The 12,434-nt window shown below is 42.7% G+C and overlaps 1 protein-coding gene across 1 annotated transcript in view; it reads left to right on the top strand.

Annotated features, from left to right (window-relative positions):
- ints1 (integrator complex subunit 1) overlaps positions 1-12,434 on the top strand; it is a 57,699-nt gene that overhangs the window by 22,835 nt on the left and 22,430 nt on the right. Inside the window, 3 exon segments of the mRNA XM_056288378.1 lie at positions 1,705-1,834; positions 1,970-2,149; positions 3,743-3,892. Coding sequence (XP_056144353.1) covers positions 1,705-1,834; positions 1,970-2,149; positions 3,743-3,892 — 460 coding nt within the window.

Genomic DNA, 12,434 nt, shown 5'->3' with positions numbered 1-12,434 from the left:
TTCTTTCTGTTCCATCTCACACCCAACTTGCGCTGGTTTCATTGGATGCCAATGGATTCCAGGTAGTTCTTTTTTTCACAGCCATCTCATTCATTGCTTTGTTCAGCAAACATCCGCTAACAGTGCCATGGTGCTACAGACCAAAAGGCGTGTGACGACGGCGATGACTTGAAAAGTCGGTTCTCCTCCCAGTCGGTTCTCCTCCCAGGTTTATGTGGTGATGGTGGTCGCCACTTAGACGCTGCCTGCCATTCCCCTCATCACATTTTCTTTTTATAAATCCATATAATTTTTTTTACATGATGATGCTGGTTGCGTGGCTTGGGTCCTGGACTGTTCCGATGGCATCTGGACACTGCTTGGCATCCTGCGCATCATATTCTTCATAAATTTTATAAGTCCATTATAATTGTGTTATCCTTTTTCAATGTTGTATTGTGTAAATTGCGTAAACACAACATCCATTGCACGTTGTCCGTCTTGGGAGAGACGGACAACGTCTGTTGCTCTCCCTGAGGTTTCTTCCTATTTTTTCTCCCTGTTAAAGGTTTTTTTTTAGGGCGTTGTTCCTTATCCGATGAGAGGGTCTAAGGACAGGGTGTTGTGTTGCTGTTAAGTTTGAGGCAAATTTTTATTTTGTGATATTGGGTTATACACATAAAATTGATTTGATTTGATTTCTCTTCTCTTGTGTATATGGATGGTTTGATGTGAGTATCCCATGTGTGCAAGTGTATGTAGTCTGTCTTTCTCCCAGGTCTCCGGTGATGATGGTCGCCACTGGGACACTACTTGGCATCTTCCTCATCACCCCCCCCCTTTTTTTAAATATATATCTTATAAATCTATATCCTGTTTCAATGTTATATCCTTCTCTCACTCTGATGTGACTTTTTTTTTCTTGTCTCTTCTCCCGTGTATGTGAATGGTGTGATGTGAGTCTCCCCTGTGCGCATGTGTAGTCTGTCTTCCTGTCAGGTCTACATGGTGATGGTGGTCGTGTGGCTCAGGTCCTAGGCTGTTTCGGTGGCATATGAACACTGCTTGGCATCATCCTCATTATATTTGTCATATATCTTATAATTCCATTATAATTCTGTTATCCTCCTTCAATGTTGTATTCTGCAAGTTGTGTTCACACAACATCCATTGCATGTCTGTCAGTCTTGGAAGCGAGATCTCTCTTCTGTTGCTCTCCCCGAGGTTTCATCCTATTTTTTTCGCCCTGTTAAAAGTTTTTTTTTAGGGAGTTGTGCCTTATCTGATACGAGGGTCTAAGAATAGGATGTTGTATTGCTGTAAAGCCCACTGAGGCAAAATTTGTAATTTGTGATAATGGGCTATACAAATAAATAAAATGTACTTGAAATGTACAGGATATACACTGACACTCAATTTTGATCAGCCCCTCAGAGAAAGTGAAATAACTCTAGGGAGCCTAGTGACATTAGGAAGAGAAACATTTCTTCTCATGTAAGCCTAAGCGAGTTACTCCAAGTAGGAATTGAGATGAATTCAATTCTTGGTTGTAGGAGTAGCTTAGAAACACGTCAGTCTAAATTTTTAGTCAACAGTTTAAGAGAAAACCATCTCAACAGTAAATATAAGTTAGGGGGTGGTTGTTGCTTTTATCATTGTGGTACAATTGGTATTTTATGTTGTATGATAAGAAAAGGAACTAAAATTTTTTTCCCTGTGTTCCAGGGGTCCTCCTCGTCGGCCTCCGCCCCAGGTTCAGGAGCAGGTAAAAAGCCTCAACCAGTCCCTGCGCCTGGGCCATCTTCTGTGTCGCAGCCGCAACCCAGACTTCCTGCTCAACATCATCCAAAGACAGGTAAGTGAGAGGAAACCATGGCAGACAGCAACTTTGGTTTCGTTCAGAGTCTCAACCAGTGAGGGTCTTACAACTGCAGTGCTCTCTAATCTTAACAGGCTTCTTCTCGGTCAATGCTCTCTCTAACCTCCACAGGCTTCTTCTCAGTCTATGCCCTGGCTGGCTGATTTGGTCCAGTCCAGCGAGGGGTCCTTGGATGTTCTTCCTGTGCAATGCCTATGTGAATTCCTTCTCCATGATGCAGCAGATGACAGCTTGCCGATTGAGGACGAGGATGAAGGAGAGAGCAAAGAGCAAAGGGCCAAGAAGAGACAGGTATGTTGATTTTACCTTCATAGCTTATTGTTAGCTCCGCAAGATTATACGTTTGGTCGTGTGTGTGTGTGTGTGTGTGTGTGTGTGTGTGTGTGTGTGGCTAATCTCACAAACTACTGACCTATCAGCCTACAATGTTTTGTGCACAATTATGGCTGTATGATGAAGAACCTCTCGTGGTTGCGGTGATTCAGAACTTTTTAAAAACATTTGTTCTTGCTGTTATTGCTCCCTCTCTTCATTCTCTCTCTAGCTCAATCGACCAATGCTGCTTTCTGTCACTGCCCAATCTGAGTCAACCATGAACATGCACGACTCACATCTATGGTTGAGTCGGATTAGGCAGTGAAGGTGTCAAAACCAAAACATTATTTATTCGGGTATGAGTCTGGAAAGTAAATGAGAACTCGATCGTATTCGCAAGCCAGCAATAATTTACTGCTGATCCCAGCACAGGAGAACGGGAGGAACACTGGATGAACCAAAAATAATTTGCCATACTCACCTCGCCACCACGCGGAAGTTCCATAGTCTCCAATGTTAAAACTAAGCTATAAAAATACAATTTCAAGGGTAGGATTAATCACAGTCACAGCTGGAAATCATCTGGGGTGTTACAATAAAATGTTTTCGTATTGTTGTTTTATGAATGAAAGTCAATCAGCAGAGCAGCAGTTCACCTTATTAATTTTATATCATGAAAGCTGCGATGGTTAAACACATTTGAAGTCTGTTCTTACTGTTGTTTTATTGCTTTAGAATGAATGAACATCAATCAGCAGAGCAGCCATTTACCTTCATTCATTTTATATTATTTAAACCGCAACAGTTAAACACATTTGAAGTCTTTTGATAAGGGCTTTGAAATTATGATAACCTGATCCGTCATTTCATGTCAGACTTGGTTGCTTTTATGCGAGGGTCCGCCTAGAAAGCTGCACATCCACAGACTGACAGGCAAAACGTTTTTTATTCGGTAGAATTTTTAGCTTGAGCGCAGCATATTAAGCAATTTTATTTTCCATACTTTCAGATCAGTCAACTTGAGCGCTGTGCAAAAGTCTTATAATGGCAGGAAAAACACTGGTTTTTCTGTCTGTGTGCGTGTATTTCCCTTCTTCTGGTAGACAAAAAAAGGGGTGGTTTTTAACCAAGTTCAGAGATATGTACCCTTGGTGGCGATCTGCACTCTGAGTGCAATCCTGTAGTTAAATCTATTTATTTAATTTAGATTAGTGCTATTGTTAAACTGAAGGGAAACATTTATAGTTAGCATTTGAGAATTTTTTTTCTTTATTTGTTAAATAATATAGATTTAATATCAAATTACTGTAACTCATTTTTGCTTTAGTTTGTTATAAAGCCACACCACCAAGTATTCATCAATATGAATAGAATTTTATGGATGGATATTCCATTTCCAGTTTCTCTATAATCATTTGTAATATTTTCTTTAGATTATCACAATCCTGTTGCTTGATGATAACATTTTAGCCAATAGTTATAATTCCCGTTGTGGCTCACTGCACTTTTTCTGAATAAAGTTTTGAAGTCCTTTTTATTACAATGTCATAATTTTTCCTCCTTTATTAGAGACAACAAAAGCAGAGACAGCTTCTCGGACGGCTACAGGATCTTTTGTTAGGCCCCAAGGCTGACGAACAGACAACATGTGAGGTGCTGGACTATTTTTTGCGACGTCTCAGCTCCTCTCAGGTGGCATCAAGAGTCTTGGCTATGAAGGTACTGTATAACAAGGAGCAAGCTGCTGTATATGTGTCTTTTTTTTTCTTTTTTTTTTTAACCAAGCAAGTTTGCACATGCTGATAACATGGATTTGACTTGTTGGGTTTGCTGCATGCAGTGAATCAAATTAAAGACAGCATAACAGTAAAATTATAAATGTGGTGCACAAAGACTATATGTATACACAAGAAAGAAAAACAAGTAGGAAATATTCCCTACCGGAAATATCAGTAACACAATTTCATACTAAACTGGAATGCTGTAACTCAGAATATTACTTTAACTATCACAGCAGGCAATATTAGATACCTGGGTATTGATATCTCCACCAGCCTGTCAGAATTCTTTATGCTTAACTTTACTCTGTTACTTAAATCCATTGAAGAAGACCTTACCCTCTGGAAATAAACTACCCATGTCACTAATTGGCCAGATAACAGCAGTAAAAATGAATATACTACCAAAAATAAACTACATTTTCTCAATGACCCCAGTTCAATTGACAGCTAAGTGGTTCAGTGCTCTGGGCTCTATAACCAATAGTTTTTACTGGGAGTGCAAAAAAAACAAAACAAGAATTAAACTGACAACACTACAGAAAACCAAAGGCTATGGTGGTCTAGTTGCCCTAAACGTTAAACTTTACTACATGGCTTACCATCTTCAATTCATTACCAGATGCACCAAGAGCAACAATTAAATCATACCTGGCTGGAAATAGAACAAACAGAATGTCAGGATATCTGATCTCCCATTTCTGTCCAAATCAATAAAGAAACATAATTGCTTTAAAACTCCATTTATGGCAACAACTGACAGCCTGGTGGAAATTCATCAAACTATCAGGTTATACTTTATCCCCCCCAAAAAACTGAATCCAATTTGGCACAACACAGATCTTCAGGTTAAAAAAAAACCCAACACATTAATCTCTAAGTCTTGGAAGTGGCCAGGAATCACTCATCTGGAACACATTTTCAAAAACAGTTCATTTTTATCTTTCCCAGCATTAACTCAGAGGTATGACATCTTGGGTCACAGCTTAGCTTTCTACAATATTTCCAACTGCAGCAGTCTCTAAAAGTAAAAACCAAATTAACTAACACCCTTTGACCATAACAGATCATTGATCTTGGTCATATTGCTAGCTTGAAAAAAACTTTCTAGACTATACACACCCTTATTAAAAAGAGATGATTTAGGACGATGTCGTTGGGCTCAGATATGTGGGGGGGCTTTCGGGCCTTACTGGGTCTCTATGGTTGGGTGGGTGTCCTGTGGCTGTGGGTGTTGTCCTGGGTGCTGTGGTTACAGGAGGGGGATCCCGGTTCTATGGGGGGGGGGGGGGCATCAGAGCATCGACTTCCGCTTCTGGGCCGGGCCAGTGGAGGCACGGGAAGGATCTGTGGTTTTGGGGGGTGCCTGTAGCTGGCTTGCGGGTGCACATACGGGTGGCAGGGCTCTTGTGTCTGTCCATGTGCCATGGGGTGTTAGGGGGGTCGTGCCGGGGTCGGTGGGATGTGTTGCCAGGCCGTAGGCACCGGACGAGCACTTGATCCTGGTGGTTTGCGCCCAGGGTTGGTTTGCTCGGCTGGTGATCGCCCTCGGGGGGGAGTCATCTTTGACTGCCAAGGTGAAGTCTCCTCGCTGCTCTCAGGGTGTGGGGTGCTTCTACATTGTCCGTATCTGTGTCCGTGGCCTGTGTGTATGGCAGTAGGGCATTGGTAGGGGGGCCTACAGAGGTACAGGACAGCCTGCCATTTTGGAGGTACATCCTGGGAGGCCAGGTTCCCCTGGCTGGTCGCTGTGGGTGGGTTACCCTCTAGTAATGGGGATGAGTTGTAGGCCGGTCCGGGGGTGGGGAACTCATTGGCCGCTCTAGCTGGCTGCACTCCTGCGTTGGTCTTGCTCCGCCTCACGCTATCTCCCAGCTGTTGGAACACAATCGCAGCACACACACCAAATGATAGGCCTAGGGTTCGTGGGACAGGTGAGGTTCGAGCCATTTGGATGAAGGTGTGGCAGTCGGCTGAGATTTTGCCTGCAATGCTCCTGCCCCTGCTTGCACTTCAAGAATGTCCTGAAATTTTTAATTCCAATCGCATTAGCTTAGTACACACCCATCCACACATACCGCACCCCAAACAACACCCACTACCAGGTCAAGGTCAGCGGGGCAGGATGAGTGTGAGTTGTTCTGGTCTGATGAGCCATGACTCATACTCCCACACCCTGCCATTTTAACTCCATACACATGAGGGCACATTAAGCACCGGGACTACTGGGATGGGTGGGACCTCGGTGGGTTGGCGTGTGTGGGTGGCTGGCCGGCCAGGGGGGTCCCCTGCCCAGGTGGATTACTCTGTCCTCGGTGCTTGGTTATGTCCTGCTTGCTGTGTACTGGCAGGGCTGTGGTGAGTGCTGCCAGGTGCTTTCCGGGGCCCCTGGGTGGTGGCGCGTTGTCACGGGTGTGGGCCACAGAGGTTGGAGTAGCTGTCGGACCTGCTCTTGCTGCTTGGCTTTTCTGTGTCGGGAAGTGGTGGGGGGGACTGCATGTCTGGCTGTGTATGGGCACTGGCAGGACCCTGTCAGTCATGGGGGAGGGGTTGCCATTGAGTGGTAGGGTTGGGTACTGAACTCGATACTTTTAAGGGTACCAACTGAGTTACGTCGGTACTACCGAGTACCTACTCAAGCTAGATTAATTGGTGCCAAATAGCAGTACCTTGAGAGCGGGTTGTGTTGTGAATTAAAATAAATATTGATAAGATTCCTTATCAGCCTTTCAAAAAATTCCTCCTAGTTTATCTCTTGTTGCAAGTGTGCATCTGGGTGGTAGAATATATGTTAGAGAGAAAGAGAGAGAAACTACGTTACCCCCCCCCAAAAAAAAACAAAAACAAAAAAAAACTAAACAACAAAATGTTCTAAATAAAGAACAAAATAGATCGGTTGATAACAATGTTGAAATTTATAAATTTGGGCTTATCTTTTGCAACTGAAATTACGTTTTTGTTATAAAAGAGAGAGTGACGCACCGAAAAGAGGTATTGTTGGGTACCGGCAACAGTGTAAATGTGAATGGTACCCAACCGTAGTGGCCTGGGTCGGGTGTATTCAGCTACGGGGTTGTATGTTAAGTGCGTGCAGCCAGATGGGCATCCAGTTAGCCGCAGTGTGGCAGGCCTGGCTCCTGTATGCTAGGTGAGGATGTGCGTGAGGGGTTAGCGCTAGGGCTGCACAATATTGGGGGGGGAAAAACTCACATTACGATATTACTTTTTTTTCCATGATATATATTATGATATGAAGAAAATACAGCAATTTTCACCAGATGAATTGCTATTTGTAAATAATTAATCATTCTAGTATGATCGTGGTGATTTTGTAGGGGAGTGCATCTGCATAGAAAATAAAACTAATAATAAAAAAACCTGAATTGTAGAGATTTTGTTGTAATTTGTAAATATGTGGCCATCCTAACGTACGAGCTGAAAACTTTAGTGTGCGCCTGGCGCACAACAGGCAGAGAAGGATCAACAGCAGATAAACACGCATCCCGATATGGGTTGGAAATAAACGCTCCAAAATACACAGTACACACTGTCCAAAATTCACAATATGCAGCCTGCACTTCAACAAAATAAAAACAGCAGTGAACGAGAGAAGAAAAAAAAACACACGGTCTTAAAAACAATTTGAAATTCTAAAAATCCGTACGACTGACATTTCTTTTCTTTTTGCAACCAAATCTTTCTTTTTAGGGTTTTTCCCCGTTCCTTGTTCATTTTCAGGTTGTGGTCAATGACTGGTGGGGCCTACTTTGGTTGTTTGATAAACTGATCAAGAATGATTGTGATTGGTGGTTTGATGTGCACAGAGAGCCTGCATGTCACACTAGCAACAAGATCCGTTTATCCATCCATTATCCAAACCGCTTATCCTACTCAGGATCGCGGGGATGGTGGAGCCTATCCCAGCAGTCATTGGGCGGCAGGCGGGGAGACACCCTGGACAGGTCGCCAGGCCATCACAAGGCCGACACACACACACACACACACACACACACACACACACACACACACACACACCTAGGGACAATTTAGTAGGCAGATTCACCTAACCTACATGTCTTTGGACTGTGGGAGGAAACCACGTAGACACGGGGAGAACATGCAAGCCATATTAGCTTCACAGGTCTTTGGTTTCATCCATCCATCCATTATCCAAGCCGCTTATTCTGCTCTCAGGGTCGCGGCTATGCTGGAGCCGATCCCAGCAGTAATTGGGCAGCAGGCAGGGAGACACCCTGGACAGGTCGCCAGGCAATCACAGGGCCCACACACACACACACACACACACACACACACACACACACACATACATTCACACCTAGGGACAATTTAGTACGGCCTATTCACCTGACCTACATGTCTTTGGACTGTGGGAGGAAACCGGAGGATCTGGAGGAAACCCACGCAGACACGGGGAGAACATGCAAACTCCACACAGAGGACGACCCCTCCAAGGTTGGACTACCCCGGGGCTCGAACCCAGGACCTTCTTGCTGTGAGGCGACTGCGCTAACCACTGCGCCACCATGCCAGATCAGAGGGCTTATTAGACAGTGGGGAAGGGGAGGTAGACATTTTACTGGCAAGTGAGGCAGAAACAGCTGAGGGGGAGATAAATTTGAGATCGCAGTAAGTTATGTTATATCAGACAAAGAAGGTTGAATCAGTTCATCTGGATACAACGTTTATTGACAGATATGGTTCATCACTCAACTAAGTGATATCTTCAGTCTAAACTGACTGTAGGTATCCCCACCCCTTATAAATAATACAGTCCCATAACCACCGAAACCTGTGATTGCAAACATTCCCTGTCTTTCATTCAAATATTCTCTGTGACATTCAAATTCAACATTCAAATATTCTCTGTGAATAGTACACATGACTGTTGAAACTCTAGTTAAAGGTCACACCCATATTTGCATATGAAATTGGTCGTTGGTTTCAGTTGTTATGCAACTGTATGGTTTATAAGGGTGGGGATAGTCTTTTATTCTCAATGATCTAATTGCTTTCCTCAACCTTTGACTTTCTATTTCTTACTGAGACCTGGCTTAAACCTGGGGAGTGCACCCTTCTAGTGGAGCTCTGCCCACCCAGCTATAATTTTCTGAATGCACCCAGGTTAACAAGTCATGGTGGGAGTATAGTAGCTGCCTTTAAGAACCGTTACACTTGTGTTCCTTTTACTTTTGATTCTTTTAATAGTTTTGAAGTCTTAACTTTTAAAACTGTGTGACAACCCAATTTGCTGTATAATCAGTTATTGACCCCCCCCCCCAGAAAAAATTAATTGACAGGTTTTCTTAATGAATTTGCTGGGCTATTTTCCTCTCTTGTTCTTAAATTTGATAGGGCCATTATAGTTGGCGATTTTAAGATCCATATTGATAATCCTTTTAAGTCATTTGTCATAGATTTTTTAAACATTTCTAAATCGTTTAACCTTGTGCAGCATGTCACTGGTCCCACACATAACCGTTGGCACACCCTTGATTTAGTCTTCACCCTGAAAATGTCTCTTAATTCCCTGAATAAGATCGATTTTGCCTCTGACCATAAATGTATTACATTTGCTTCTTTACCACCTACTACACTACCCCAGAAACGTATAATTAACTCTTGCATTTTTAATAAGCAGTCGGCAGTCATGTTGTCTAGTTATTTTTCCAGTCTGGCTAGCTGCCCTCCTCTCTTCGCCAACATTAATGACCCAGTTAGTTGGTTTAATGATTTGTGTACACCTGGCCTTGATTTTTCAGCTCCATATACTTCCAGGGCGGTCCCAGTTATTAACACAACCCCTTAGATCTATGAAAACATCTGTCAAAAAAGAAGTGAATAGTCCGCGGTGGTGTAGCGGTCTAAGCATCGGCTTTGTGTCGATGCAGTTGCCCACTGGGGACTGGGGTTCGCACCCCGGTCTCGTCAGAACCGACTATGGCCAGACTCGATGAAGCAGCAATATTGGCAACGCTGTCTTCGGGAGGGGGGCGGAGTCGGCTTGTGTTCTTCACATGAATGCGTCTCTGGGTGTGTCGGATAAAACAGTGGTTCGGCCTGGAGTCGCCCTGTCACGAAAGTGGTGAGGCGTCTCCTTCGAGACTGCCGGCCGGAGAGATGCAGTAGGCGAACGCACGCAGTACGAGGGTGGGTGTTTGAATTAAAACAGGGATCGATTGGCCACTAAATTGGGAGAAAAAGGGAAAAATCAGAAATAAATTTTTTAAAAAAAGAAGTGAATATAGGAAGGCCGAACGGAGATGGAAAAAAAAATCTGTGCTTGAAGTTCATCAACTCCACATGAAGGAGTTATTATCTGAATTGAATCAAACTATTAAAGATTCGAGAGCTGCTTACTTCTCTGACTTGATTGAGAGTAATAAACATAACCCTAGGTCTCTGTTTAGTACTATCAATCAGCTTGTGAATCCCTCTCTTCCTATCATTTCTGGCTGTTCCGCTAATGACTGTGAAAATTTCTTGTCTTTCTTTGTTGACAAGATTGATGGTATAAGGTCCAATTTTACCCCCACTGCCCCCCCCGCCCCTTTCAGCCATCTGATTTTAATGTCGGAATTTGCTCCTGTATGTTCAGTTCCTTGTTAATACTGTAGACCTCATACGTCCCTCCTCCAGTCCCTGTGATATAGTTACAACAAAATTTTTAAAATCCATACTCCCCGGCTTAGGTCTCAGCCTGCTCTCTATCATCAACTGCTCACTCACATCCGAGTCTGTACCTGACTACTTTAAAATTGCCTGTGTTCAGCCCCTCTTTAAAAAACACTCTCTTGATCTGGCAACGGTGGAGAATTATAGACCAATTTTCAAACTTTCTTTCTTAGCCAAAATCCTTGAAATTTGTTGCTGACTTAATCCTGCAGCTGATTGAGGGTCATAACATGTTCGATAAATTTCAATCCGGCTTTCGTCCCAAGCATAGTACTGAGACTGCATTACTAAGAGTGTCCAATGACATTCTTATGCATGCTGATAAAGGTGAACACTCTATTCTTATTCTCCTAGATTTAACTCCTGCCTTTGATACATACCATTGACCATGCCATCTTACTTGATAGGTTGGAGAACTGGGTTGGTATATCTGGTACAGCGTTAAATTGGTTTCGCTCTTATCTGACAAATAGATATTTTAATGTTTTTATTAACAATCTTGTATCCTTGTCAGCTCCCCTACTGTGTGGAGTCCCTCAGAAGCCTGTCCTTGGGCCAATCCTCTTCTCTTTATACATGCTTCCTCTGGGTCATTTGTTTAGTCACTTTCAAGACATGTCATACCACTGTTATGCTTATGATACTCAGATCTATTTCTCTGCCAAACCCAATAACCTGAATCAACTGTCCTCCCTCCATGATTGCTTAGCTGCCACCAAAAACTGGATGTCCCTTAATTTCCTCCATCTAAACCCAACAAAACTGAAGTTCTCTTAATTTGTCCTGAGAATGTTGCCACTGCAGTTGATCTGTTTATTGGTCCACTTCATTCAAATATCAAACCTACCACTAAAAATCTTGATATTATCTTTGACAAGAATATGTCTTTCGATCACTATGTTACTAAGCTTGTCCAATCCTGTTTTCTTCAGCTACGAAATATTGCAAAAATCAGAAATATTTTGTCTTTTAAGGATATCGAAAAATTAATTCACACTTTCATTTTCTCCCGTCTAGATTACTGTACCGCCCTCTACTCTGGCCTCAACCAAGCTACTTTAAATTGTCTACAGCTGGTTCAGAATGCAGCTGCTAGACTACTAACAAGCACTAGCCGTAGGTCCCATATTACCCCTGTTCTTGTATCCCTCCATTGTCTCCCCGTAAAATTAAGAATAATCTATAAAACCTTATTGATTACATTTAAAGCACTGCATGATCTTACCCCCAGTTATATTTCTGATCTTCTCATTCCACTTCCCGACCACTCCGATCCTCAAACCTCGGTCTTTTATCCATTCCTCACTCCAACTGCAAAACAAAAGGTGACCGCGCCTTTGCAGTTTTAGCCCCAAACCTCTGGAATAATCTTCCCCAATCCATTAGATTTGCTGAATCTTTAGACCGTTTTAAGTGGCTTCTAAAAACCCATCTTTTCAGGCAAGCCTTTTTATAGATTCCCACCCCAGACTTCTGTTTTGTTTCACTTTTAGCTTGGTCTGTTATCCCTATGCCATGTTTTTATATTAATTCAATATGTATTTATATAATCAAATATAATGGCAAATATAATGGCTATAATTTGGTCATTGGTGGACAGAAACATTAATTATTCTTCCACCTGGAAAATCCTCTCAAAGAACAGGACATTCAACAAGCAGTAAAATGTGCAATCTATGCAAACTGAAAAATATTTTATCTTTTGCAAACCAGAAATTCCCACATTGAATAACAGGAGTGAGTTGGTCAGCAGTTGCAGACATAGATATAAGCATCTATTCTGTGATCAC

This window comes from Lampris incognitus, chromosome 10 (assembly GCF_029633865.1).
Source record: "Lampris incognitus isolate fLamInc1 chromosome 10, fLamInc1.hap2, whole genome shotgun sequence".
Classification (NCBI taxonomy): Eukaryota; Metazoa; Chordata; class Actinopteri; order Lampriformes; family Lampridae; genus Lampris; species Lampris incognitus.
This window is presented reverse-complemented; position numbering and strand designations above follow the sequence as displayed.